This window comes from Lutra lutra, chromosome 2 (genome assembly GCF_902655055.1).
Source record: "Lutra lutra chromosome 2, mLutLut1.2, whole genome shotgun sequence".
In the NCBI taxonomy this organism is placed as follows: Eukaryota; Metazoa; Chordata; class Mammalia; order Carnivora; family Mustelidae; genus Lutra; species Lutra lutra.
In genome coordinates, this window is record NC_062279.1 from 8844971 (window position 1) to 8872395 (window position 27425).

The 27425-nt window shown below is 40.3% G+C and overlaps 1 protein-coding gene across 1 annotated transcript in view; it reads left to right on the top strand.

Moving 5' to 3' along the window:
• The window catches only part of NEIL3 (nei like DNA glycosylase 3), a 52617-nt gene that overhangs the window by 15688 nt on the left and 9504 nt on the right, over positions 1-27425 (top strand). Inside the window, 6 exon segments of the mRNA XM_047714247.1 lie at positions 7599-7651; positions 7654-7732; positions 8007-8220; positions 10909-10983; positions 12577-12743; positions 26967-27124. Of these exon segments, the coding sequence (XP_047570203.1) occupies positions 7599-7651; positions 7654-7732; positions 8007-8220; positions 10909-10983; positions 12577-12743; positions 26967-27124 (746 nt within the window).

The following is a 27425-nucleotide window of genomic DNA, read 5'->3' on the forward strand; positions in this document are numbered from 1 at the left end:
GTACTAGGCCCTGTTCCTCTAACCGAAGGTGACTGATGGTCTCAGAGAGCTAATATGATGTATGATGGTTACTTTCCGCCCCTCACCTACCGTCCAGGTCAAGAACGTTGAGTTTATGTAATTGCTTTCTCTCTGAAATGTTCTCTCTTTGTTGTCAGCGGCTGCCGTCCTTGGACCACAGCATCACTGGGTAGGGTTTTTTTCTCAGTCTGGAAAGGGTCATGTCAGCGTGTGCTACCTGGCTCACGCAGAAGTGATCTCCTGCCATTGCGCTCTTGTGGTGCTGGATGGAGGTGATGGAAAACTCCGCTCGGACTGGAGGAGGACACAGTGGCGTCCATGGAAGGTGGCTGGAAACATTGATACGCTGTTGATTCTCTGGTGTTAGGTGCAGGTTCATGTCTGTTGGAGGAGATAGAGGTTTTTATTAATTATTCTCCACCAGACTGGCAAAGGGGGACTCGTTTCTCAGTTCAGGGCTGTCCGTAAACGTTCCCTGAAGTTCTAAACAAGGGCAATCATTTCCTTAAACGCACTGAACTAGGACCCTCCGTGGGTCTAGTATGTGTCTCAGTGTATGCGTGGGGAGAAGCGCCGTGGCCGGCTTCCCTTCAATTTCCCACAGCCCTAATGACTATTTGATGCGATAATTCCAGGGCCGTGGCCGATCAGCTGTTTGAATACAAACTGAGCAACCTAAAATCAACTGCATCCCTTCCGCACTTAATAGCAGGTAAAAATACACACTCACACACTCTCCCAACCTACGCTTCTTAAGGGAATGGATGACTCTGTCACAGAATGTGATCATTGTGTGAGGTTACAGGTCTGGGAGCATGAGACAAAAATTTAGTCTTCATTCCTCACCGCTGCTTGCTACCTACCAGGCTAGTCTGCATTTTAGAGAGCACATAGCAGGCAACACGCTTAGTGCTTGCTTATATTTACCCCGTAATGTGCAGTTTTTTACAGTTAAAATTGCCCTGGATTTTAATGCATCTTACAGGGCAGACCATGAATCTTCCTGGGGTTCATTTGTCATGGAAAGAGGATACAGACCAAGCCCTCAGTGAGGGAATCTGCCATGCAGAAATGCACACTTCAGAGAGATACAAATTAGAGCAACTCTTTCTGTTACGAAAAGATTTATCAAAGTGCTCAAGTGATCCTAACAGTGCCAGTGAGCGCGAAAAATTATTTGATATGCAGTGATTTTTGGAGCACAGTAGTGGTGTTATGTGTGACTAAAACGGCGCTCCTTCTGAACACTTTAAAGAAGCTCATCATCGATCACAAAACAGAAACCATTTTTAATTTTTTGGCTGCATATGTAACAAATACTCGTTAGCAATAACTGAGACGTAAAGAACAAGCAAGAATAGATTTATACATTCGTAATCTCACTCCCAAATATAACCTCTATTAACTACATATGTGTATATATACATATTGGCTATATGTATAACTGTAACTATATACATATGTGTGTATATTGCCAGAATGGCGTGGGAATGTATCTACCCGTCTACTTACCCGACACACCCACCCTGGAAGCTGCCATTTTCCATCAGAAAGAACCCAGCTGTTACGTCTCGGACTCGCATTTAAAAGATATATTTTTTTAATGAATCTCTCTTTCCAAAACACTTTGCTATTTCCAATTTGCGATTTATAGGACTCTGATGGTTTGCGATGATCATATTCCAAAAGTATATCTGAAATATTTTACAGGCTTTGTCATTTTAGGGAAGCCTTGTACATTATCAGTTCTGTAATTTGTTGGGGTGTAAGTGATCTGATCCTCTAAACGGCTATGCATGAGGTAATGTGACAGTTCTTCGTAGTTTGTGAAACAGTCTTTAAGGAATCTATTTTACAGAACTCGTAAAAGGGTTTTACAGCTTAGATGTAGTTTTTGTGATATGCCACAATACCATGTTAGAAAAATGGAAGCATGATAAAGGTTCTAAATGAAATCAGATACTTGAAGAATAGTCAGTCCTGCTAATCTGTCTGCCCACCATGCTCACTTGTCTTTTGGGAACAGCATTCCTTCTAGAAGGTGGTTATCAGGCCACACTGACCACAGAGTTCGAGTTGACTCTAGCATGATCTTATGGGACCTTCTGTCTTATACAGAGTCGGTTGGGTCAGTGTGGGTTCTTCCATGAAACTTCCTCACCTGGAGCTGAGGACGGTCAGGCTCTGTAACGTAGGGAAGCTAAGAGGTGAGGCCTTAGAACTTGTAGGTGGCTGCGTTCCTTGGCTTGTGAGGTGGTGGAAAATAAAACCAGCCTACACAAAGCCGAGAATCCGAAAAACCTTCTAGCCCCTCCTTCCATCCGTTCCTGGTCCTAGCTGCTTTCCTTCCTTTCCTGTAGCTTGATTCGTCAACCCTCCCTCAGATCCTGTGAGCAACTAAGTACTCCTTAGTGCCTAAACCTGTTGAATTGGGTTTCTGTCACATGCAATTTAAGGAAACTGACCATGATCAGAAGGCAAAAACTTCCAGATAGGAAATAAGTAAGTCATGGGGATGTAACTACAGCATGGGGACCGCCATGTTTCACAGTACTGTGCCACAGAGTTGAAAGTTGCAGAGAGAATAGAACCTATAGGTTTCTCATCACGAGAAAAAATGAGTGTAACTGTGTTTGGTGACAGTTGTTAACTAGACTTATTGTGGTGATCCTTTTGCAATGTCTACAAATATTGAATCATGTTTTGCACATGAAACTCATGTTATATGTCAAGGATATCTCAATTTAAATGAAGGAGAGGAGTAAGGCAGGAAGGAGGAGAGAAAGAAAGAGAAAATAAGAAAACTAACCATTAAAAGTAATCTGCAAGCCAAGAATTAAACATCTTTAGTTTTTAAAATGGTAAATTTTGAAATTTTTATTTTCTCTTTCAGTTACCGTGATGCTTTTATGTGTAACTGGAGAAGATCTAGAAGTCTTTAGCTTTTTCATTGGCTTTCCCTTCTGTACCTGATAGTTCCCAAAAGTCTAAGGGCAAAAATAAATACCACCCGTAATTATTACCACCAAAAGAGGACATGCTTAACAGTTTTTGTAAATATTATAGATAAAATATAAATTGTGTATATACCACATATTCATACATAATTTATATTACATATGCACAGACCGTGATATCTTCACTACTGATTAGCACTTTGCCCCATTTTTCACTCTAATGAAAAACTCTGAAGGACGTTACGTCCTTGAGTGTGTATCTTTTACCACTTTGATGTTTTCTTAGGATAAATTCCTAGATGTAGATTTGTTGGATCTTGGTTACTGACAGTTTCTTATATCCCTTTTGAAGGCATATAGAAAACTATCATGAACGGGAAGCATCTGCAACTGGCCATACGTGCATGGCCTGCCTTGGCTCTGATTGTGTAGATTTATCCACACCTGTGTGCAAGGTTATAAAAGTCTGGAAACATGTTAGCATAAAATGCATGTGCAGCACTATAGTGGTTATGGAAAGTTACAGACCTTATCATAGCAGATTGACCTGGCATGGTATTCTTCTCAACTGACAACCATAATTTTACTTAAGTTGACTTTAGGATATCTGCCTCATAGTTCCCACATCTGGCACATCTTCGGGTCTGGCTCTGTTGACTGCTTTATCTCTTGACATCGAGTCCCTTTGTTGTTGTTTAATTTTTATCTTATTTTTCTATGTGTCATAATTTTTTTAAATTCTAGGTAATTGTGTTTAGAGGAACAGTAGAGACCAAATTAAGTAATATTTAACCTCAAAAATAGTAATGCCTCTTCTATCAGGTCATTAGGGCAGGGGATTGAGCAGTCGAGCTTGGTTCGGATTTTGTTGTGTTGTAGTCGGCTTCAGAAACCAGCAACATCAGAAACTTCAGTGGCTCCAATTGTTTTGTGCCTTAAGTGTGGCCTGGTGTGGCTGGGACTGGTTCTCTGTGTTTCTGTCCTCTACTCTCAGCTTTTAGCAGACCCTGGGTATATGTACCATGAGGGGATTTCTCCACACGCTTCGCTCCCCATCCCCACTCCCACCCCAGTGGGATACTGCTGTTGCTTGCTATTCAGTGAGAAGTCCATGACGGGGAAAAGGATTCTTCTAGGCTAGCCTTTATCTTAGGCCCTGTGCACATGGACCTGAGGGTTACACTTTTCTGAGAGCCACTGACCCTTTTCCTCCCCAAGGCAGTCAAATTCTTCGTTCTATGTGTGGGTGGGCCCCAGTAAAAGAGAGTTTCCTTCCTCTTTCTCAGCGGGAAGAGATGTCTCCGCATATCACTGAAGGACAAAGCTGATGGCCTGCCTCACCCCTAACGATGGATGCTTTTGCTTGCATAACCTCAGCAGCAGTGCATTTGGCCTGAGCCTGGTGGCAAAGACTTTCCTGCACTCGCCCATGACCGCCTGCTCCTTTTTGCTGCCTGGTGCAAGATTGTGTGTGCACAAGGCTTCCTGTTATTCCTTTGGGGACACAGGGCTTTCTGTTTGTACCTCTCCCTTGGCTACAGCCCAGCACCATGCCACTGAGGATGGCTCTGTTAGTCCCCTCCCGTGACACATCTTTCTCATGCACAGGGGTGCACACCCATGGAAAAGGGCTTACATGGGAGCCCATCCTTGTGTCTGGGACTCCAGGGACTCTAAGTGGTTATATTAGCCACATTCCATATTTAGAAGTTTGTGAATAATTTGAGCTGTTTCCTTATCTGTTTTTACAGGCTCTTCTGCCTGTACTCTGTCACAGGTAAAATAATTTGGGTGTCTGCCTTTACACATGAAGGGGGGAGGAGGTTGTTACCATTTGGAATTTAGCTCACCTTGCTGCCTACAGCCTCACATCTCTGATGGGTTCAAGAGAATTTATGATTCTGTAAATAATATGACTTTTCTCTTCATGTTGGGAGAGGAGCTCTATGCCCTTCGAGCTTCTGTACCCTAAGGAGATGCAGAACTCCCTGTTTCCTTTTTAACACGGTTCATTCCATATTGTTTTGTAACTTTTTTCTTTGAATTTCTGACATAAGCTTTACAATAATCACATTCAACTGTTTTATACTCACTATTAGGTCACTTTTGACCACTTGATAATTTTCATAAACAGTTGCCTTATTAGCAGTGTATGTTTAGTCATCCCTGAGATGAACCTTGACAGCACCATTATTTATGCCAGATGTGTTTGTTTTAGGATGTTTTGATCGCTCTGGTCATTCTTATACTGATAACCTGGAAGCCTGTGGCTGGTGTTTAAAATAGTATCACGTCTTGTTTATTGATTTGTTTTAGGAAATGATTTTGAACTAGAGGCAGTTTCTTAATATCACTTCAGTGTTTAGTTTGGACATAATTTTTATATTAGAACTTTGGTTGCAAGTGACAGAAGCCCAACTCAAATGAGCTCAGTAATTATTTCTTATAAGAATATGGGGTATCTTACCTGAAGTCGGATTTCAGGCAGAATTGGAAGCAAAAGCTATTTTTTGTGAGGACGCTGCATTTTTTTATTCTGTCCGTCATTGACATCTGCTGCAGTCTTCCCTCCTGTACACAGGCCTCCCTTGGCTTCTCTGCTGCCCATGTTGGGTAACATTCCCAAAGACTGTTCCCATGTTGGATCTCCTAGTACTAATGGGAAACTGCTTTGTCTGCAGCCAAAATCCATAAATTCATCAGGGGAAAGCAGATGAATCCAGGTACTGGATACTGATGGGTCTAGCTTGACTCAGGTGTCCATTTCCAGTTCAACTATGCCAAGGCACAAGAGCTGAGGAAGGGACAAGACACCGACTCAGAGTTGGGCCTAATGCCCATTATTGGCAGGCAGTCATGCTATGCAGAGTACATGATCTTAAGTGACCAGTTGGGCTGGGGATGGAAGGGATTTGATAAGGTAAAGAGTTAGGAATAAGGATCTAATAAAATTTTCTTAAACTAAGTTGATTATAATGAGGAATCTTGAAAAGCAAATCAAACTCTTGAATGTAAAAGTGATATGAACCTATGTCCCAGTCTATGAAGGATCAGTATGGCAGTTGTTACAAGAGTACAGATGTTACTATGCCAAAAAATTTCCACGATACTGGTGTGTTTTTCTTAGTTTAATATGAAAGTTACTTAACAATAAACCCAACATTTGTTGATATATTGGGGCTCAGTTATCACAACATTTTGCTATTTAATAAAAATAAAATAAATAAGAATAAACTAAAAATTGTGGTTTTTATGCACATTTTCTTCTAAATTGAATAGATTTAATGAGGCCAGAAAAAGCATACTTAATTTGATTCAGAGTTCTCATTGGGGCTACTCCTGCATTTCATTTGGGTCTTAACCTTTGAGATTTTTTTTATGTGGATGCAGTTTCATTATAGAATGTGATTTAGAATCCACTTTATGAGCCATGCAGCTGAAAAGATTTTAGATATGATGGCTTCTGGGCATGCCAGTTGTACACCTTTCACTGGGGTTGAACTTCCATAAGCTAAATTATGGAGTACTTACAGGCACACATTTTTCCTGTCAAGAACTATGGGGCATGTAAAATGCATTTATGATTGATAGTAGGGCACACAGAGTTTAAAACCCACATTTTTAAAGTTAGACTGGTTAACCTTGTACAATGCTATAACATGGTGCTTTGGAATTAGAAGCACACTGCAGTAACATTTGCTGCCCAAAGAGCCATATTTATTAACTCAACAAAGCTAGAAGGAGAAGGATTGAAAGGCAGAACACACTATTTCATCTCAAGAATCATTTTTGATCTTCATCATCAGAGGTCCACAAAACCACTTTCTCTCTCTCTCTCTCTCTCTCTCTTTTTCTTTGTTTTTCCTGGACATGCTAATCAATCCTATAAAAACTGAAAGGTTATCAATTTTTCATCACTGCATTGGGGCTTTCAAGCTAACCGTAAATATTTATAAATCCCATCTTCCCAATACATATAAAGGTAAAAGAAAACTAAAAGAACTGAAGACAATATCATTTTGACTTGTTCTCTTCTCTTTGGATGCATCCGATTTTGCAAAAAATTGTTTCATTGTGTATCCCAGAGCAAGGGGGAGGGAAAGAGTGTCTTAAACTGTAGATATCATTTTGGAGTAGGTAAACATTTCCCATCCATTGTGGCTAGAAATACAGAATTTGAATGTTAGTGGCTTTGTAGAATTTATATATATATAAAGAAAAACCAACTATAGGCAATTTAAATTTAGCCTCATCTCATCCAAAGCCTTTGAATCTGAGAGAAAGCTGAAATGTTAGACTGTTCCATGAATAAAAGTACTGTATCTGACAAGAAAAGAAGAACAGGGTATGTTTTCTTGGGCTTATTGTCAGACCCTATTATTTCTCTAGGAATTTATTTTATTTGTGGTTTGAAAAACTGAATTGTCACATCTTCTAGTTTTATGAGGATACAAAGCCATAACAGAAAAAGATATAATATTGGCTACATTTTCCCCCCTTAAAAGTGCCTATCTTGACTAACATTTGTTTGCTTATAATCCAAAAAGTGAAATGAAGGGGAAAAAATTAGATACACATTATACTTTCTGCCACTCAGAACTGGGTTTGATTTTGTTTCAGGATTCATTTTGGAATGAAAGGCTCCATCATGATTAATCCACTTGAGCATAAAAATAAAATGGAGTTTCTCCTGTTTTTGAACTACAGCTCACCAAAGATCTGATTTGTTTCTTTGACTCATCAGTAGAATTCAGGTAAAGCAGAAAAGAAATGTACTGCAGCTGAAAAACTGCAGAGATGGGTCTGCGGTTTGAAATGTGGAGATAGATAGATGTTTTTAAATGATCTGTAATTGATAAAACCTCATTTTGAACACACCTTTAAATAATCTATAGGGTCTTCATTGTTGGACGGTATAACTCACACCCCAATTAACAGAAAGTGTTTATATCAAAGCTCCTTCTAAATGACACTTTGCGAAATTATAACTCGACTTATGATTAATGTGTTTTCTATTCCTTGCTACAGAAACTCCACAGAAAGCCAACAGAGAGTACGAATGATGGAAGAATTAGATGTATGTTCCCTAAATTTAGTTTTCTCAAGAGCAGAAAGTGAAGTTAAGAAGCAGAAAGGACGGATGTTGTGTGATGTGTTAATGGACCAGAAAGTGTTGCCTGGGGTGGGGAACATCATCAGAAATGAAGCTCTCTTTGACAGTGGCCTCCACCCAGCTGTTAAAGTAGGTCATGAGCATTTTTTAAAATGATTTCTATATTTTTAGATGCTGTTGAGGGAGCAACGTGGAACACGTAAATCTTATTGCCATAAAACATTCTCCCCAAAGAAAAACTTTCAGGGTCTTTGTTTCTGTTCGCGACTCAATGCGGCCAACGCTGACCACTTCCTTTACAACTGCTGTGTGCTTCCTCCCCTGCCCACTTCCCAATCCCCGTCCTCTATCACTTGCTTTGCTTTGTATTGTCCCCGTACCATTGATCACTTTCTAATATAACCTCATTTGTACTTGTTAGATTTATTACTTAAAATCTGTCTCTTCCTGCTCCAACACAGTCTCTCATGAAGGAGGTGTCTGTTTTGTTCATGGAGGGATCCAAGCGTCTAGAACGTGGGGTCTGGCACAGGGAAGGCATTTGGGAATTATCTGTCTGGTGTAGGAATGAAGTAAGCTCACCACTTGCTCTTTGTAACTGGCATATTAAATTCACGTACTAGACACACTCCCGTATTCCTATTTATGGCTACTTTGACATTAGTAAATGCTGTTTGGGGGGAATAAGGTTGGCAGGTGGATAGCAAGGACTGAGGAATAAGGGACTAGTAGGGAGATGGAAACAGAATTTGGAGGACTTGTAAAAGCTCTGCTGGAAGAAGGGGAAAACACAGACCATCTGCGGGGGTCGGGGGTGGTCAGGACGAGGACCGGGTTTTGTTGTGTTTTCCTTGTTCTTCAACTGCAGAGACACAAACTAATTTATATAAGGGCAAAAAAATAGTCAAGAGGGAGAGATTAAAATTGTAGGAAAGAGAATGATGATTAATAGGGCAAAGTTGTAAGAAAGTCAGAGATTAGAACCCAAAGCCAGGTAGAAGGCTAAGCATATTTTAGTTTCCAAGGGAGGAACTCTATGGCTTTTATCTACACCCAGCTGGTCTCTTTAAGCAAAATCATTTTTTTACACGAGTCCAAAGATACCTTTTGATTTTCTGTAATTATTTCCTAGATAGTTTTCTTTAAATCCAAATCAATAAGAAATAAGTTTTCAAAGAAACTGGTTAATGATTTTCTAGATAGGTTCTGCTTTTTGACTCTTGGAACAAGCTGGTGAATTTCTGTAACATGGGAGTGATGAAACAGAATTTTAATGAGAAGCAAGCTTTTAAAATCACGTAGGCCTCTGTGGAAAATGGTTTTAGAAAAAAGAAACTGGAGTACTGTTACTTAGAACATTGTCATTATCTATGATAAACTGAGAATTTACTTTTTATCTATATATCCAGCAGGCCATTCGTCTAGTAAAAGATCATTTGCCCACATGTCTAGGAGCTGAAAAATTAATGATAGTTCTCAAGCTTAGCTATTAGCCCCCTAAAATCACATGCACAATTACTAAAAAAGTTTAGTTTAACATTTCAAGGTTTGACTAAATAGAGTATATAAGATATGGTAAGAAATACTCAGTTTCAAAGTGTTTATGTTTTTTGTGTTTTTTTTTTATTTATTTATAAACATATATTTGTATCCCCAGGGGTACAGGCCTGTGAATCTAAAGTGTTTATGTTTTAAACTTTAAATAATGAAAAATAGACATAATATTTTTGTAATGATTATGTTGATTCAGTGATTTTAGGTTTTATAGTTATTGATAAATTAGTTTCTGTTGTATATAGATGTTTGTATATATTCACATACATAAACAAGGTTAAGTCATCAGACAAGCTATTTTCTGGCATCACCATTGAAAGCACATGCCGGGGTGCCTGGGTGGCTCAGTGGGTTAAGCCTCTGCCTTCGGCTCAGGGCATGATCTCAGGGTCCTGGGATCCAGGCCCGCATCAGGCTTTCTGCTCAGCAGGGAGCCTGCTTCCCCCCTCTCTCTGCTTGCCTCTTCGCCTACAACAACAACAACAACAATAAAAAAGCACATGCCAAATGGTAATTAATTCTACAAGGGTAACACTGAGATTTATGCCAGACCGTGACACACAAAATTCTTCCATATGTGCTATTTCTGAGTTCTTCTGGGTGTTAACAAGTACCCTGATATTAATGGGTGTATATCATTTTAAAGCTTGATAGTGACCTCGATGGTCATTCATTCCTGTGCTGATTTATCCCTTTCCCTCCCTTCCTTCTTTCTAGTTTTCCTTCTTGTTGTTGTTGTTGTTGTTTTTGTTTTTCAAATCGAGGGCCAAAACACATTGCTGGGACTTTGAAGATGTCTCATACAGAAGAGATACTTATTTAGAATTATTTGTATTTAAAATAGAAATTTAGGGGCACCTGGGTGGCTCATGGGTTAAGCCTCTGCCTTTGGCCCAGGTCGTGATCTCAGGGTCCTGGGATCGACCCCGCATCAGGCTCTCTACTTGACAGGTAGCCTGCTTCCCCCCCCTCTCTCTGGCTGCCTCTCTGCCTACTTGTAATCTCTCTCTCTCTGTCAAATAAATAAATAAATCTTAAAAAAAAAAAAAAGATTTAAAATAGAAATTTATAAACAAGAACAGTATTTTTTTAATCTGTGCTGTCATTTGAAGCCATTGTTAATGAAATTAAATAGATGTGTGAGAATAGAAGATATGCATATATTTTAAATCTGTATATAGTTTTCTTAGAACCGCAACTGGTATTATTTTTGGAGAGTAACAAATTATGACACCGTCTTCAACGGTTTTTCTGTGTTTTAAGGTTTGTCAGTTGACAGATGAACAGACCCATTACCTTGTGAAAATGATACGTGACTTCAGCATTCTCTTCTACAGGGTAAGAGTAAAAATGTTTCCATTATGTAAAATGTCAACTATTTCCCTTTGGATTGCACCAAAAATGTTAAGGCTGTTTGTAGCCATCTATGGGTCAGTGTGTAGAGGTACATGAAGGGAGAGGGACCTGTGGGCAGCATAATTCACTTTTAGAAATCTGGTGTCATGGGGTCAGTCCAACTTGTCTACCAATAATTATATTAATTATCTTTACACAATGTTCGGAAACACCTGTGTTAGCATTTTACTTAGACTCTTGTTCTATTTTTGGACATATGAAAGTAAAATATAGGAGCTCCAGAGAGAGAGAGACTCAATTCTTTGGAATAAATATATCTCAACTCGGTCAGATTTTGCCTCTTGCTACCTGTGTGGTTTAGATTATTTAGATAATTTTGGTATAGTTTCTTCATCTGTAAAATGGGATAATAATATTTTTCTATCTACCACAAAGACTATTTTGAGAATGAAATAAGTACTTGCTAATCTATAAATTTTGGAGAGTTGTATATATGCTTATAACCCTGGATGGGCAGTTCGGAAAACACAGTTTCTCTTTTCAGCAAAGTATAAACGTGTCTGTTTTCTTTTCCCCCACAGTCCATTTTCTATTCAAAATTTTTAATTTTACTATGTTCAGATAGCAGGTATGATAGGAGTCTTTATGTGTTGGCCTCATGTAGTGAACCTCTTGTTTTACAAGTCTGCCTTGAGGATTATGGCAATTTTAATATTCTGTATGCTTGCTTACTCTTTCAGGGAAAGGTGATTATAGACCACTACCCATTTTTGAGACAGATTAAGTTTTGGGTATTTTAATACTTGGCTTAAATCAATGGAAGTTGTTTGTGTAATTTTCAACTTATATCTGGCAAGTCATATTTCTGGCCTTGAGATTTTGACAGTGCTGATATAAACCCCAAACTTTGTCTTTTTAGAAGCTTTAAATATATACGAGTAGAATAAAACTGTGACAGAATATCAAAATGTCTTTTGAATTAGAATGTATACCAAATGGGACATATTCTTTGCTAGGAAGGCTTTTGAATTTTTATTTTCTTTTTTAGTGAATTTGTGAGATTAAAAATGAAAAAGCAGCCTTTGTCAGGTCAACAAAAAAGGATGGTCTCAAGTTTTTCATTGTAGCAATACATTTTTTTGCTTTTGTCTGTTGAAAGAGAGTGAGCAGCTTTAGTGTTCTAAATATAATCAGATTTCTAGCTAATCTAGTCTTTTTCTTATAACCACATAATTACGTTTAATTAAAAAAAACTTAAAAGCATGAGCGACATTTTAAATTGTAGAACTTTTACATCCCATTTAGATAAAAAGATAATGCTATGCAAAGAACAATTTGAATACTAATAAGTTATAAAATAATGGCTTAATTATTTCACACAAATCTTGTTTGACAAATATTGCTGAGTCTTGTCAATAACTTTTCTCAGATGAGAGAAAAGATTACACGGACTTATGTACAAACATGTAAATTTTCAACAAATTATTTTCAGAAATGACTTTCTGGAATGTATCTTTGGATCCTTAGCAACACTGTTTTATAGATAATATTATAATGTTGTTTGTTTGTTTTTAGTGCCATAAAACGGGATCTGTTATCTCTAAACACTATAAGGTCTATAAGCGTCCTCACTGTTGTCAGTGCTGTTGCAAAATAACTGTGTGTCGCTTAGGAGAGAATAACAGAATGACATATTTCTGCCCTCGCTGTCAAAAAGAAAATCCTCAACATGTTGACATTTGGTGAGTTATCTAATTTAAACGTATACTATTTGCCCTAATCGCTAACTCAAAGGCTATTAATAAGAACATAATTCAAAGGTATTTGAACCCTTGGAAGGAAATAGTAAATAACATCATCAAAAAACCTGGGTAAGCTATAGATGATGTATGGACCCTCTGGATTCAGTAGAAAATCCCCAGCTCATATGTTAATATCCAGCGTTTCACTTTAATCCCACTTGTAAAGTGATGATGGGAAAAATGCAACTATCTTCAAAGTTCTTGCTTTATTTGGAAGTAATATTATAAAACCTAAGCAAGATGTCTTTACAAAATTCATGTCTTTTGGGTGAAACAGTTGACTGCTTACTAAACACGTACGTGGTAATTCTTCCAGCTGCTGATTATGTCTGTTCCAGTTACACCTTCCAGAACTAGGCAAAGAACCAGAGGATAGGTTCAGGGACCCGCTGAGATGGATCTGAGCTACAACTGCATTGGTCACCTGACTTCCATAAGCCCCGGCGCTGACTGGTGGAGCACAGTGATATTTTGAGTCCCTTGGAATTAGTATCTGCTTGGAGCCAGTGTACAGTGTTCCCAAGAGGTCAGATTACTTCCTTTTCATGGATGCACAGTTACCCTGATAAAAGTCCCTACTTCCCTTTAGGAAAGACCAGGACACATATGAGTAATCTAAAGGAGTATGTGATTATAGGCCAAAATAACCAGAGCAGACATGAAGCCCATTAAGTGTTACAAGAGTTCAGGAACGTTAGAGGTTTATATAAACACACAAAGCGGGAAAGATCTAGAAAGAGTGTGATCTTCAAGTTTACTCTAAAAAGATGGAATTTTGGCTAAATAAATGAGAAAACAAATATTAGTTAAATGGGAAGACATACCACGGCCACAAACCCTAACCATTCATTAGCATGGCATGTTGGAGGATGATGGGAACACTGGCCAAGCCCCAGGGAGTCCCTCAGGTGTTGGATCGCAAAAGCTAGTTTTCCAGATAGACTGGGATCAAATAATAGGACACATTGGTCCTTCTGGGAATGGTTGATGTCTTGTGGAAATCAGTAGATTAAGGACTTCTCAGTGAGTGGGAAATGGTGAGACTAAACCTCACAGGTAGAGAAGCTATTGCAGTGTAACATTGAGAGAGGGTTCCCGGGCCTGAGATCAGGGCACTGGAAACAGAAAAGAAAATAGGTACTTCAATTAAAGAATTTTAAAAGTCAACAAGAATTGGGACAGATTTGGTATGTAGAACAATGTAAAAAGTTTCAGACTAATAGAAATGTTCACTGTATGGCCCTGAGAAAGTTGGGATACAGCAGCACAGAAGAGCTTTGTGTCGTGAAGCAACAGTAGATGGAAGAGATGCATCATGGGCCACATCCCAGGTGGCAGGTAATGGCTTCATGGTGGTTAAGTGAAGTATTCAAGAGATCCGTTCACAAGTTAAGTGGAGAGGAAGGAACCAAGGTCTGAGCTTCAGGGAATATCCAGAGGAGGAGGAAAAGAGTGAGCCAAGGAAGCACAGTGGTGTGGTTAGGAATAAGGCAGGATAGGATGCCCCTATGGAATCTGGGGCGGGAGACATCCTCTTGCCGCTGTGGAACCTGGGCAGGAGGCGCCATCTTGCCGCTATGGATCCTGGGATGCGAGGCGCCATCTTGTCCATGGCAAGCTCAGTGATGGGCTGGAGGTGGTGTGCGGGGAGGGCTCCACCTGCACCTTCAAGTGTGTCTGTGGCTTTCTTCCTGTCCTCCCTCCCTTTGCGACTTCCTTTTCATCTCTCCTTCTCTTGTTCTCAGCTCCTTTTCTCAGAATCTCTCACAGCTTCTTCCTCACCCCACTGTACTATTAGAGGTATATGTGATGTATTTAGGTATAAATATATTTATTGTGCAGATTTGTGGTTTCTTATTTTTAATATTATAGGTGTACATTTCTCTGACCAAAAGTGTTTAACACGTGTCTGGCAGATAGAGGACACTGGATTCATGTTTACTGAACAGATGCTTAATGTTCTATATTGTTTTCTTGAATTGATAACTTTTGAGGCTTTAAGAAAGGTATTCTTGAGGCGCCTGGATGGCTCAGTCAGTTAAGTGTTTGTTTTCTGTTCAGGCCATGATCCCAGGCTCCTGGGATCAAGCCCCACCTTGGGCTGCCTGCTCAGTGGGGGATCTGCTTCTCCCGTTGCCCCTCCCCCCCCCCACTCTTGTTCTCTCTCACTCTCTCCTCTCTCTCCCTCAAATAAATAAAATCTTAAATGACCCAAAAAACAAAAAAAGTATTCTTCCAAATTGTTAAATGTGTTATTTACCATATAAATAATTGTCCATTCCAAAGGTTTTTTGAAGTTAGGTTGTAAAACTCAGGGGTTCCTTGCAAGAGACATGGGGCACCTATGAATTAGGGGAGGACTTGCTCTACTGAAAATATTCTGAGCCCTGCAATCCCTCTTCCCTCCTCAGCTACTTCTGATGTAGGTATTGGCATTCAGCTTCAGACATCATTTGGAAAAGCAACTAAAAATGTGTACATAATGAAACATTTGAAAATCAGTAGTATTTGCCTTATCCTTAAGAGATTTCTATCATGAAGTATATTTTGTTCATTTTCTCCATGAGTTTTTGAAAAAATTTTTTATGTTGACTACATTTTCTCATTTTAAGTTAAAGTCATTTCGAATTAAGTTGAAGCAATACAAAAAGCCCCGCAGTATTGATCTAAATCCCCGTGTTCCTTCATTTGTACAGTTTACTTAACTCCTTCATGAAGTTCTCCCCAAATTGTAGTCTTTATTGAATGCCTGTACCATCTGTTGTTGGCTCTAATTTATATACGAGCTAGCATAATTTATCCAGGTGAATATTTTTTCCTTGAGGGGAAACTGTGCTATTGTTTCTTTTTCCATACTAGTCCTTATTTTACAAATTTGTTTTAAAAAATCATTTGTTATTACTTTTTTCTTTATTAGTGTCTGCTTTACGTCAGGTACTGGAACAACAAAGACAAAATACAGTGCAGCCTCTCAAAATGCTCAAAGTCTAAGGTGGGGAGTCAGTGAGTAAATAGTTCTTTAAAACCCCATTGGGCTTGGAATGGAAGCTCTGCAGAGGGCAAGGTTCTACTAATGGTAGTGAAAGACGAGAGGAGGAAACACTTAAATCTATGTGGGAAGAACAAGGAAGTCTTTCTGGAGAAGGTGACCTTTGAGATCCGTGTGGAAGGAAATAGAATTTCATCGAAAACAATGGGGCGCCTGGGTGGCTCAGTGGGTTAAAGCCTCTGCCTTTGGCTCGGGTCATGATCTCAGGGTCCTGGGATCGAGCCCCACATTGGGCTCTCTGCTCAGCGGGGAGCCTGCTTCTCCCTCTCTCTCTCTCTGCCTGCCTCTCTGCCTACTTGTGGTCTCTGTCTGTCAAACAATTAAATGAAATTTTAAAAAAAGGGGGGGGGCACCTGGGTGGCTCAGTGGGTTAAAGCCTCTGCCTTCGGCTCAGGTCATGGTCCCAATGTCCTGGGATAGAGCCCCGCGTCGGGCTCTGTGCTCTGCAGGGAGCCTACTTTCACCTCTCTCTCTATCTGTCTGCCTCTCTGCCTACTTGTGATCTCTGTCTGTCAAATAAATAAATAAAATCTTTAAAAAAAAAAAGATTCTCTCTCTCTTGTTCTGCTCTTGGTTTAAAAGAAAACAAAAGGCAGGAACATGCATTTGCAGAGCCACATGAAGGCGAGGGCGTTTTGTTCCTATAAGAAGATATATTCAGTGGGGCCCCTGGGTAGCTCAGTCGGTTGATCTCAGGGTCCTGGGATGGAGCCTTGTGTGGGGCTCCCTGCCCAGTGGGGAGCCTGCTTCTTCCTCTCTCTCTGCCTTCTGCTCCCCCTGCTTGTGCTCTCTCTTTCTCTGTGTCAAATAAATTAAAAAAAAAAAAAAAAAAAAAAAAGGCCTCTGAAAGCCATCTAGTTTGGAAAGTTATTGAGAATTGCTTGCTAGTGAAGGAAAAGTTACTGATGTTTGCCAGGCAACTGTTAAGGCAGGTCTGAGCTCCTAGAGATTTTTGAGGGGGATGGAGCAATTCCAGAGAACTTGGGAGACATGAATTGAACAAAATCTGTCATGGGTTAACCTAGGTAGGGTAGGCTTGTTCTGGCAAGAGAGTTTGATGACACCATTGTCATGTATAAAAACATAATTTAAAAGGAATTTTTTTGAGGACAATGACAGAAACCCAGCTCAAATTATCTTAAACATGGGAATCTGTGGGTCATGTAACCAAAATGAATATTGGTGGAATTCACGGGATTAATAGAAAACTATCAAAACTTGAGTCCTGGGGCCTGGAACCCGTGAAGGCGACCTCACCTGGGCTCTCCATGGCTAGAACAGGGAGAAAGAATAAAGGAGGATGTAAGCTGCTGCTTGCTCAAGCCTCACGATGGTAACCTCCTTCTGGTTTCTGCAGAAGAAACACATTCTGGAGGGGCTCCCAGAAAGTATTGATGCTCCATGAGTGAGGGATCAGATTAACCTGGAATAGCAGTCGATCCCCCTAAAATAGCAGCTGCACAGCCACTTGGTCATTCTCTTTATTCCAACCTTCTTTAAATGCTACTTGATTTTGTGTACCTCTTTTTGTTTTATTAACATTTACTTTGCTGTCCTTAAAAAACAATCTGTTTCATGTAGATAAAGAGAAATCAGTTGCTTCCCATGCTGGTGGTTGGTCTCCACTGAGAAGTGCAAACACTCCTCAGAGACACGGTTCTCCTCCACCTGTTTTGTAAGCGTCTGACTTTTGAGAACAGAGTCCCTCCCCGCGACTGGCCTTGGGATCACGGGAGATGAGAGTGGAATCTGGTAGTGATCGCACTCACGGAGAGGATGTGCGAAGATAAGCCAGGAAGGTCCAAGGGGAGCCTAGAGGTTACCTTGACTTTGCTGATCAAAAGATGAGAACGCGCCCATGGAAGATCCGTGGGGAGTGTTTGACAGAGTGACATCCAGGGAGTTCAAGCCAGTGGTGCCTGAGGGATGGCCACTGCCTTCAACAATGCGGAAATGATGATCTTCCAGCAGGGCAAAATTCATTCATTTAACCTGTATTTGTGACCTATTCACGGGACTCTCTATTCCAGTGGGAGGAGATCTTAGGAAGAAGCTCTGTGTCCTTGGATAATGTATGAGATTATCATATGTATGAGATACATAAAGTCTCTGAGGAGACTTTCGAAAGGGTCTGATTCCTTGTCAAGGTGGAGGGGCAGGTGACTGGAAGAGCATGAAAACGTCTCTGACCTGTTTATGGGGAGACGGAGGCAGGTGTGGCTCTGAGTGGAGCAGAATGAATGCGGGCAGAGGGTCTGGCCCGCCATGACAAGAAGTTCTGGGTGTCTTCGGAGTGTGATGAGTTGCCTTCAGAAGTTTTGATGGGAGAGAAGATATTGAAAGATCGCTCTGGGTAGCAGGGGGGTGTACTGACTTTGAGCGGGCTGGGAAGCCGCTGGACCGTTGTGAGCAGAGGGGTGGCATACACTGACTGGTGGTTTATGAGGATGGTGAGGTCGCCATGTGGAAAAGTGACTGTAAGTGTGTCCAGAGTGAAGACATGGCGTCTGGGTGGCTCAACAGTACGATCAAGGTGGCTCAAGGTTCAACAGTACGATCCTTGGTAAATGACGGCAACTTGTGGTGGGTGGGGTGGGGGGTAAAAAAAAATGGCTGAATTTAGGATCATTTTAGAAGTTGAGGTAGTAAAGGTTAAGGGCTGAAATCAATTTAAGGGGCCTTTATGAAAAAAATATTTAAAAGTTTGAATGCTAAGTTTGGTCCTACTCTGAATATTTAGAATAAGAAACAACAAATGATAATTTATGAACACCACAGACATGAGACAACTAAGATACTCTTATCAGCTGCAAGCCACAATTGTGTGTAATCACTTTTTTAAAAAAAAGATTATTTATTTATTTATTTGAGAGAGGGAGTGAGAGAGAGAGAGAGCATGAGAGGGGAGAAGGTCAGAGGGAGAAGCAGACTCCCCATGGAGCTGGGAGCCCAATGCGGGACTCGATCCCAGGACTCTGGGATCATGACCTGAGCTGAAGGCAGTTGCTTAACCAACTGAGCCATCCAGGCACCCTGTGTGTAATCACTTTTTTCCACATTTTGGCCTCATGCTTCTTGCCTTTGCTGGGGGGTGCATTTGTCAAATGGCCTTGCAGCCTGGGTCATAAAGGCCCCTGAGCAAAGAATGCAGCAGACCTTTTCAGGTCCTTCTGAAAGTAGAGACACTGGGGCACCTCGTCCCGGGCACTGAGCAGATGCAAGATGGTGCTTGGGCCTTGCCTGGCCTTGCCTGACCAGAACCCCACGACGGACGCCACAGGACTCATGGCTGGGGTTACCGCTTGCGTTCTCCATGCTCCCCACTCTGGTCCATGGAAGAGAACACAGCGAGCTATGGAAGCTTTGGTAGCTTCAGAGTGCATTTGCCTCTGGAGCAGAGTGGACAGGATTCGCTGGTGGACCGAACGTGGGACATGAGGTTAAGAAGCCTTGAGAATCGCTCCCAAGTTTTTGGCCTAAGCAGTGGGTCAGGCACAGTGCCTGACCCATCCATCCATCACATGCACAGTGATGCCATTTACTGAGATGAGACGAGCTAGCAGACTTGCAAGGTATTATGTGGCGGGGGGGCGGCGGGGGGAGGGTGATCATGAATTTTATTCACACTAGTTTCCTGTGGCTGCCCATGACAGACAACCACAAGCTTGGTAGATTAAAGCAGCAGAAAGTTGCTCTCGCAGCTCTGGATGCCAGAAGGTCAACATCCGTTTCATGGGGCCAGAGGTATGGACAGGGCTATGCTCCCTCCAGAGGCTTTAGAGGAGAATCTTTTGCCTTTTGCAGCCTCTGGTGGTAGCTGGGGCTCCTTCCTTTGCAGTTTGCCTCACTCTAGTCTCTGCCTCTGGGGTCACATCGCCTTCTCTTGCCAGGGTATCAAGCCTCCCTCTGCCTCTCTTCCAAGGACACTGGGGTTTGGATGAAGGGACCACCCAGATGATCGAGGATAATCTCCCCATGTCAAGATTTTTAATTACATCTGCAAAGGTCCTCTTTCTTTATAAAGTAATGTTTGCAGGGTCCTGATAGTATGACCCATTATCTTTGGGAAACCATTGCTCAGTCCAGGACAGATGTATGTTAACTTTGAAATTCCTGTTGCACTTCCAAGTGGGGACTGAAAAGAATTTCTTAGTAGCTTATTGAGAAGTGGAACAGTAAGGGGAAGAAATGCTTCCACAGCTTCTACAGGTAACAATGAACATGTGCTTATGGTTAGTGAACCCTGTAGGATAGAAGATGAAAGTGGTGAAAAATTGTAGCATACAAAAAATCTGAAGATTATTTAAACTGTGTATATTTAATTATGAATAAATGCATTTTGCTGCCTTTCACAGTAAGTTGGTAGGAGGGCAGGAGTTAGGCCAAGTACACAAATTCTATGGGAGGTCGGTGGTTCCATAGAAACAAATACTGAGTAGCATTAAAAGTCAGTAAAGATAAAAGAACCATAATGAGATGTGTCTCATTTTCAGATTTTCTTATGCTATTTGTTATTTCACCAGACAAGCTTGATTTTAAAAACTGCTGTAATTCTATGTAAGGAGCAAAATGTTCTAGGGGACAGGGTACTGCTGCAAGTCAAAGAACTCATGCTCTGAGATGGGAGGTCCCATAGCCTTTACCAGAAAGCTTTTCTCCGTGTGGATGTTTAGAATCCTGAAAGGAATCCATGGCTCTGCCATGTTGCTTACCCACATGATGTGCGCTAAAAAACTATGTATTTAAGGGGGAGGAGTCAAGATGGCGGAGAAGTAGCAGGCTGAGACTACTTCAGGTAGCGGGAGATCAGCTAGATAGCTTATCTAAAGATTACAAACACCTACAAATCGAACGGGAGATCGAAGAGAAGAAGAACAGCAACTCTAGAAACAGAAAATCAACCACTTTCTGCAAGTTTATCTAATATATATATTTTTTTTTCCTTTTTATACTTTTTCTTTATTGGTTTTCTTTTTTTAATTTTTTTTTCTTTCTTTCTGAACCTCTTTTTATCCCCTTCCCCCCCCCCCCCCCCATGATTTGGGATCTCTTCTGATTTGGCTAAAGCATATTTTCCTGGGGTTGTTGCCACCCTTTTAGTATTTTACTTGCTCCTTCATATACTCTTATCTGGACAAAATGACAAGGCAGAAAAATTCACCACAAAAAAAAAGAACAAGAGGCAGTACCAAAGGCTAGGGACCTAATCAATACAGACATTGGTAATATATCAGATCCAGAGTTCAGAATGATGATTCTCAAGGTTCTAGCTGGGCTCGAAAAAGGCATGGAAGATATTAGAGAAACCCTCTCGGGAGATATAAAAGCCCTTTCTGGAGAAATAAAAGAACTAAAATCTAACCAAGTTGAAATCAAAAAAGCTATTAATGAGGTGCAAACAAAAATGGAGGCTCTGACGGCTAGGATAAATGAGGCAGAAGAAAGAATTAGCGATATAGAAGACCAAATGACAGAGAATAAAGAAGCTGAGCAAAAGAGGGACAAACAGCTACTGGATCACGAGGGGAGAATTCGAGAGATAAGTGACACCATAAGACGAAACAACATTAGAATAATTGGGATTCCAGAAGAAGAGGAAACAGAGAGGGGAGCAGAAGGTATATTAGAGAGAATTCTTGGAGAGAATTTCCCCAATATGGCAAAGGGAACAAGCATCAAAATCCAGGAGGTTCAGAGAACCCCCCTCAAGATCAATAAGAATAGGTTCACACCCTGTCACCTAATAGTAAAATTGAAAAGTCTTAGTGACAAAGAGAAGATCCTGAAAGCAGCCAGGGAAAAGAAGGCTGTAACATACAATGGTAAAAATATTAGATTGGCAGCAGACTTATCCACAGAGACCTGGCAGGCCAGAAAGAGCTGGCATGATATATTCAGAGTACTAAACGAGAAAAACATGCAGCCAAGAATACTATATCCAGCTAGGCTATCATTGAAAATAGAAGGAGAGATTAAAAGCTTCCAGGACAAACAAAAACTGAAAGAATTTGCAAATACCAAACCAGCTCTACAGGAAATATTGAAAGGGGTCCTCTAAGCAAAGAGAGACCCTAAAAGAAGTAGATCAGAAAGAAACAGAGACAATATACAATAACAGTCACCTTACAGGCAATACAATGGCACTAAATTCATATCTCTCAATACTTACCCTGAATGTTAATGGGCTAAATGCCCCAATCAAAAGACACAGGGTATCAGAATGGATAAAAAAACAAAACCCATCTATATGTTGCCTACAAGAAACTCATCTTAAACCTGAAGACACCTCCAGATTTAAAGTGAGGGGGTGGAAAAGAATTTACCATGCTAATGGACATCAGAAGAAAGCAGGAGTGGCAATCCTTAGATCAATTAGATTTTAAGCCAAAGACTACAATAAGAGATGAGGAAGGACACTATATCATACTCAAAGGAACTATCCAACAAGAAGATCTAACAATTTTAAATATCTATGCCCCTAACGTGGGAGCAGCCAACTATATAAACCAATTAATAACAAAATCAAGGAAACACATCGACAATAATACAATAATAGTAGGGGACATTAACACTCCCCTCACTGAAATGGACAGATCATCCAAGCAAAAGATCAACAAGGAAATAAAGGCCTTAAATGACACACTGGACCAGATGGACATCACAGATATATTCAGAACTTTTCATCCCAAAGCAACAGAATACACATTCTTCTCTAGTGCACATGGAACATTCTCCAGAATAGATCACATTCTTGGTCCTAAATCAAGTCTCAACCGGTATCAAAAGATTGGGATCATTCCCTGCATATTTTCAGACCACAATGCTCTAAAGCTAGAACTCAATCACAAGAGGAAATTTGGAAAGAACCCAAATACATGGAGACTAAACAGCATCCTTCTAAAGAATGAATGGGTCAACCAGGAAATTAAAGAAGATTTGAAAAAATTCATGGAAACAAATGATAATGAAAACACAACGGTTCAGAATCTGTGGGACACAACAAAGGCAGTCCTGAGAGGAAAATATATAGCGGTACAAGGCTTTCTCAGGAAACAAGAAAGGTCTCAGGTACACAACCTAACCCTACACCTAAAGGAGCTGGAGAAAGAAAAAGAGAGAAACCCTAAACCCAGCAGGAGAAGAGAAATCATAAAGATCAGAGCAGAAATCAATGAAATAGAAACCAAAAAAACAATAGAACAAATCAACGAAACTAGGAGCTGGTTCTTTGAAAGAATTAATAAGATTGATAAACCCCTGGCCAGACTTCTCAAAAATAAAAGAGAGAGGACCCAAATAAATAAAATCATGAATGAAAGAGGAGAGATCACAACGAACACCAAAGAAATACAGACAATTATAAGAACATACTATGAGCAACTCTACGCCAACAAATTTGACTATCTGGAAGAAATGGATGCATTCCTAGAGACCTATAAACTACCACAACTGAACCAGGAAGAAATAGAAAGCCTCAACAGACCCATAAGCAGTAAGGAGATTGAAACAGCCATCAAAAATCTCCAAACAAACAAAAGCCCAGGGCCAGATGGCTTCCCGGGGGAATTCTACCAAACATTTAAAGAAGAACTAATTCCTATTCTCCTGAAACTGTTCCAAAAAATAGAAATGGAAGGAAAACTTCCAAACTCATTTTATGAGGCCAGCATCACCTTGATCCCAAAACCAGACAAGGATCCCATCAAAAAAGAGAACTACAGACCAATATCCTTGATGAACACAGATGCAAAAATTCTCGCCAAAATACTAGCCAATAGGATTCAACAGTACATTAAAAGGATTATTCACCACGACCAAGCGGGATTTATTCCAAGGCTGCAAGGCTGGTTCAACATCCGCAAATCAATCAATGTGATACAACATATTAAGAAAAGAAAGAACAAGAACCATATGATTCTCTCCATAGATGCTGAAAAAGCATTTGACAAAGTACAGCATCCCTTCCTGATCAAAACTCTTCAAAGTGTAGGGATAGAGGGCACATACCTCAATATTATCAAAGCCATCTATGAAAAACCCACCGCAAATATCATTCTCAATGGAGAAAAACTGAAAGCTTTTCTGCTAAGGTTAGGAACACGGCAGGGATGTCCGTTATGACCACTGCTATTCAACATAGTACTAGAAGTCCTAGCCTCAGCAATCAGACAACAAAAGGAAATTAAAGGCATCCAAATCGGCAAAGAAGAAGTCAAACTATCACTCTTTGCAGATGATATGATACTATATGTGGAAAACCCAAAAGACTCCACTCCAAAACTGCTAGAACTTGTACAGGAATTCAGTAAAGTGTCAGGATATAAAATCAATGCACAGAAATCAGTTGCATTTCTCTACACCAACAACAAGACAGAAGAAAGAGAAATTAAGGAGTCCATCCCATTTACAATTGCACCCAAAACTATAAGATACCTAGGAATAAACCTAACCAAAGAGACTAAGAATCTATACACAGAAAACTATAAAGTACTCATGAAAGAGATTGAGGAAGACACAAAGAAATGGAAAAATGTTCCATGCTCCTGGATTGGAAGAATAAATATTGTGAAAATGTCTATGCTACCTAAAGCAATCTACACATTTAATGCAATTCCTATCAAAGTACCATCCATTTTTTTCAAAGAAATGGAACAAATCATCCTAAAATTTATATAGAACCAGAAAAGACCTCGAATAGCCAAAGGAATATTGAAAAAGAAAACCAAAGTTGGTGGCATCACAATTCCGGACTTCAAGTTCTATTACAAAGCTGTCATCATCAAGACAGCATGGTACTGGCACAAAAACAGACACATAGATCAATGGAACAGAATAGAGAGCCCAGAAATAGACCCTCAACTCTATGGTCAACTCATCTTCGACAAAGCAGGAAAGAATGTCCAATGGAAAAAAGACAGCCTCTTCAATAAATGGTGTTGGGAAAATTGGACAGCCACATGCAGAAAAATGAAATTGGATCATTTCATTACACCACACACGAAAATAGACTCAAAATGGATGAAGGATCTCAATGTGAGAAAGGAATCCATCAAAATCCTTGAGGAGAACACAGGCAACAACCTCTTCGACCTCAGCCGCAGCAACATCTTCCTAGGAACATCGCCAAAAGCTAGGGAAGCAAGGGCAAAAATGAACTATTGGGATTTTATCAAGATCAAAAGCTTTTGCACAGCAAAGGAAACAGTGAACAAAACCAAAAGACAACTGACAGAATGGGAGAAGATATTTGCAAATGACATATCAGATAAAGGGCTAGTGTCCAAAATCTATAAAGAACTTAGCAAACTCAACACCCAAAGAACAAAGAATCCAATGAAGAAATGGGCAGAGGACATGAACAGACACTTCTGCAAAGAAGACATCCAGATGGCCGACAGACACATGAAAAAGTTTTCCACATCACTTGGCATCAGGGAAATACAAATCAAAACCACAATGAGATATCACCTCACACCAGTCAGAATGGCTAAAATTAACAAGTCAGGAAATGACAGATGCTGGCGAGGATGCAGAGAAAGGGGAACCCTCCTACACTGTTGGTGGGAATGCAAGCTGGTGCAACCACTCTGGAAAACAGCATGGAGGTTTCTCAAAATGTTGAAAATAGAACTACCCTATGACCCAGCAATTGCACTGCTGGGTATTTACCCTAAAGATACAAACATAGTGATCCAAAGGGGCACGTGCACCCGAATGTTTATAGCAGCAATGTCTACAATAGCCAAACTATGGAAAGAACCTAGATGTCCATCAAGAGACGAATGGATAAAGAAGATGTGGTATACATCCACAATGGAATACTATGCAGCCATCAAAAGAAATGAAATGTTGCCATTTGCGATGACGTGGATGGAACTAGAGGGTATCATGCTTAGCGAAATAAGGCAATCGGAGAAAGACAACTATCATATGATCTCCCTGATATGAGGGATAGGAGATGCAACATGGGGGGTTAAGGGAGTAGGAGAAGAGTAAATGAAACAAGATGGGATTGGGAGGGAGACAAACCATAAGTGACTCTTAATCTCACAAAACAAACTGAGTGTTGATGGGGGAGGGGGTTGGGATTATGGACACTGGGGAGGGTATGTGCTATGGTGAGTGCTGTGAAGTGTGTAAACCTGGTGATTCACAGACCTGTACCCCAGGAGTAGAAATATATGTTTATAAAAAATAAAATTAATAAAAAAAAAACTAAGAGTAGGGTTTCAGCAGAGCTTTTAACGGTATTTTGCATAACAATAGTCAATTAAGAATTACCGGAGGGGGGGGCGCCTGGTGGCTCAGTGGGTTAAGCATCTGCCTTCAGCTCAGGTCCTGATCCCAGGGTCCTGGAATCAAGTCCCGCATCGGGCTCCCTGCTCATTGGGGAGTCTGCTTCTCCCTCTCCCACTCCCTGCTTGTGCACTCTTGGTGTCAGGTGAATAAATAAAATCTTAAAAAAAAAAATTCCAAATGGGAAATCATGATTTACGTTTGAGTCCAAAAATCAGGGTTGGTTTTACTCTTATGAATCTATTAGCTATCTAACAGGAAACAGTTTTACCTAAGGGGAAGTAATATGAGGCCAGGAATGTTTTTCTTCATTATTGATCAGGTAGTTGATCTAGTCCTTAGTAGACCCTGTTGAGAAATTCTGGAGAGACATGCACATGATGTAACTAAAATTTTTTCTCATTTTACTTTCCATGTTCTAATTTCTGCCTAAGTCTTTTCTTCCCCCCACCATCCCACCCCTCCCCCACCAATTTGGTTGTATAAAGTTATCTCAGTTTGGCTTTGGGAAGAAGGACCACTTACTTAAAACATTATTTGAGAAATGCTTCCTAGGAGTTATTGTCAACTCTTTTTAGTGGGTTTAAAAACAATAACAACAACAAAAACCCCACAACTCTGATTTAAATAAAAACGTTTATTTTTTATTTCTGTCTTTAATAGCAATCAGCAGGGCACAAGAGGAAGCATTTTATTCCAAGAGAATTAGAGCCAGTACACACGTGGGTATTAGTGGTTATAAGAATTTCTAAAATACCCAGAATGGATAAGAACAGCAGCAACAGTGTTTGTGATTAATGTCAAAAATCCTTTTGCAGCAAGTTGCCCACGAGAAACATGACAATCAGGTGGCCGTCTAGCAGAGGGGAGCACGTGGCCCGGAAATGGGAAGAGCAATGGGCCTGTGTGGTCTGTACGCTAATAAATAGCTCGTCTTCGAAGATCTGTGCCGCTTGCCTAACTTCAAGACCTCCAGGTAAGCCTGGACTGTGGTTCGGAGTTCCTTCTGCTTCAAAGAGGGCTAATTATACAAAGGTATATATCTTGTTCCATCTTGATATTGCATAACTAAGTCAAATGCTTTCTTTCCGAAAGATTTAAAGGAATTGCCGGCCTTTGCACGTAAACCACACTAATATTCTGTTGAGCACTTTTTTTTTTTTTTAAAACAGGGAGGGGAAACATGCTTGTGCTAAAAGAGTATGTGCCTTTGTGTCTCAAAAAACGGAGATGATCACATCTGTTCTCTACTATTTCTAATGAATTATTCAATAAAG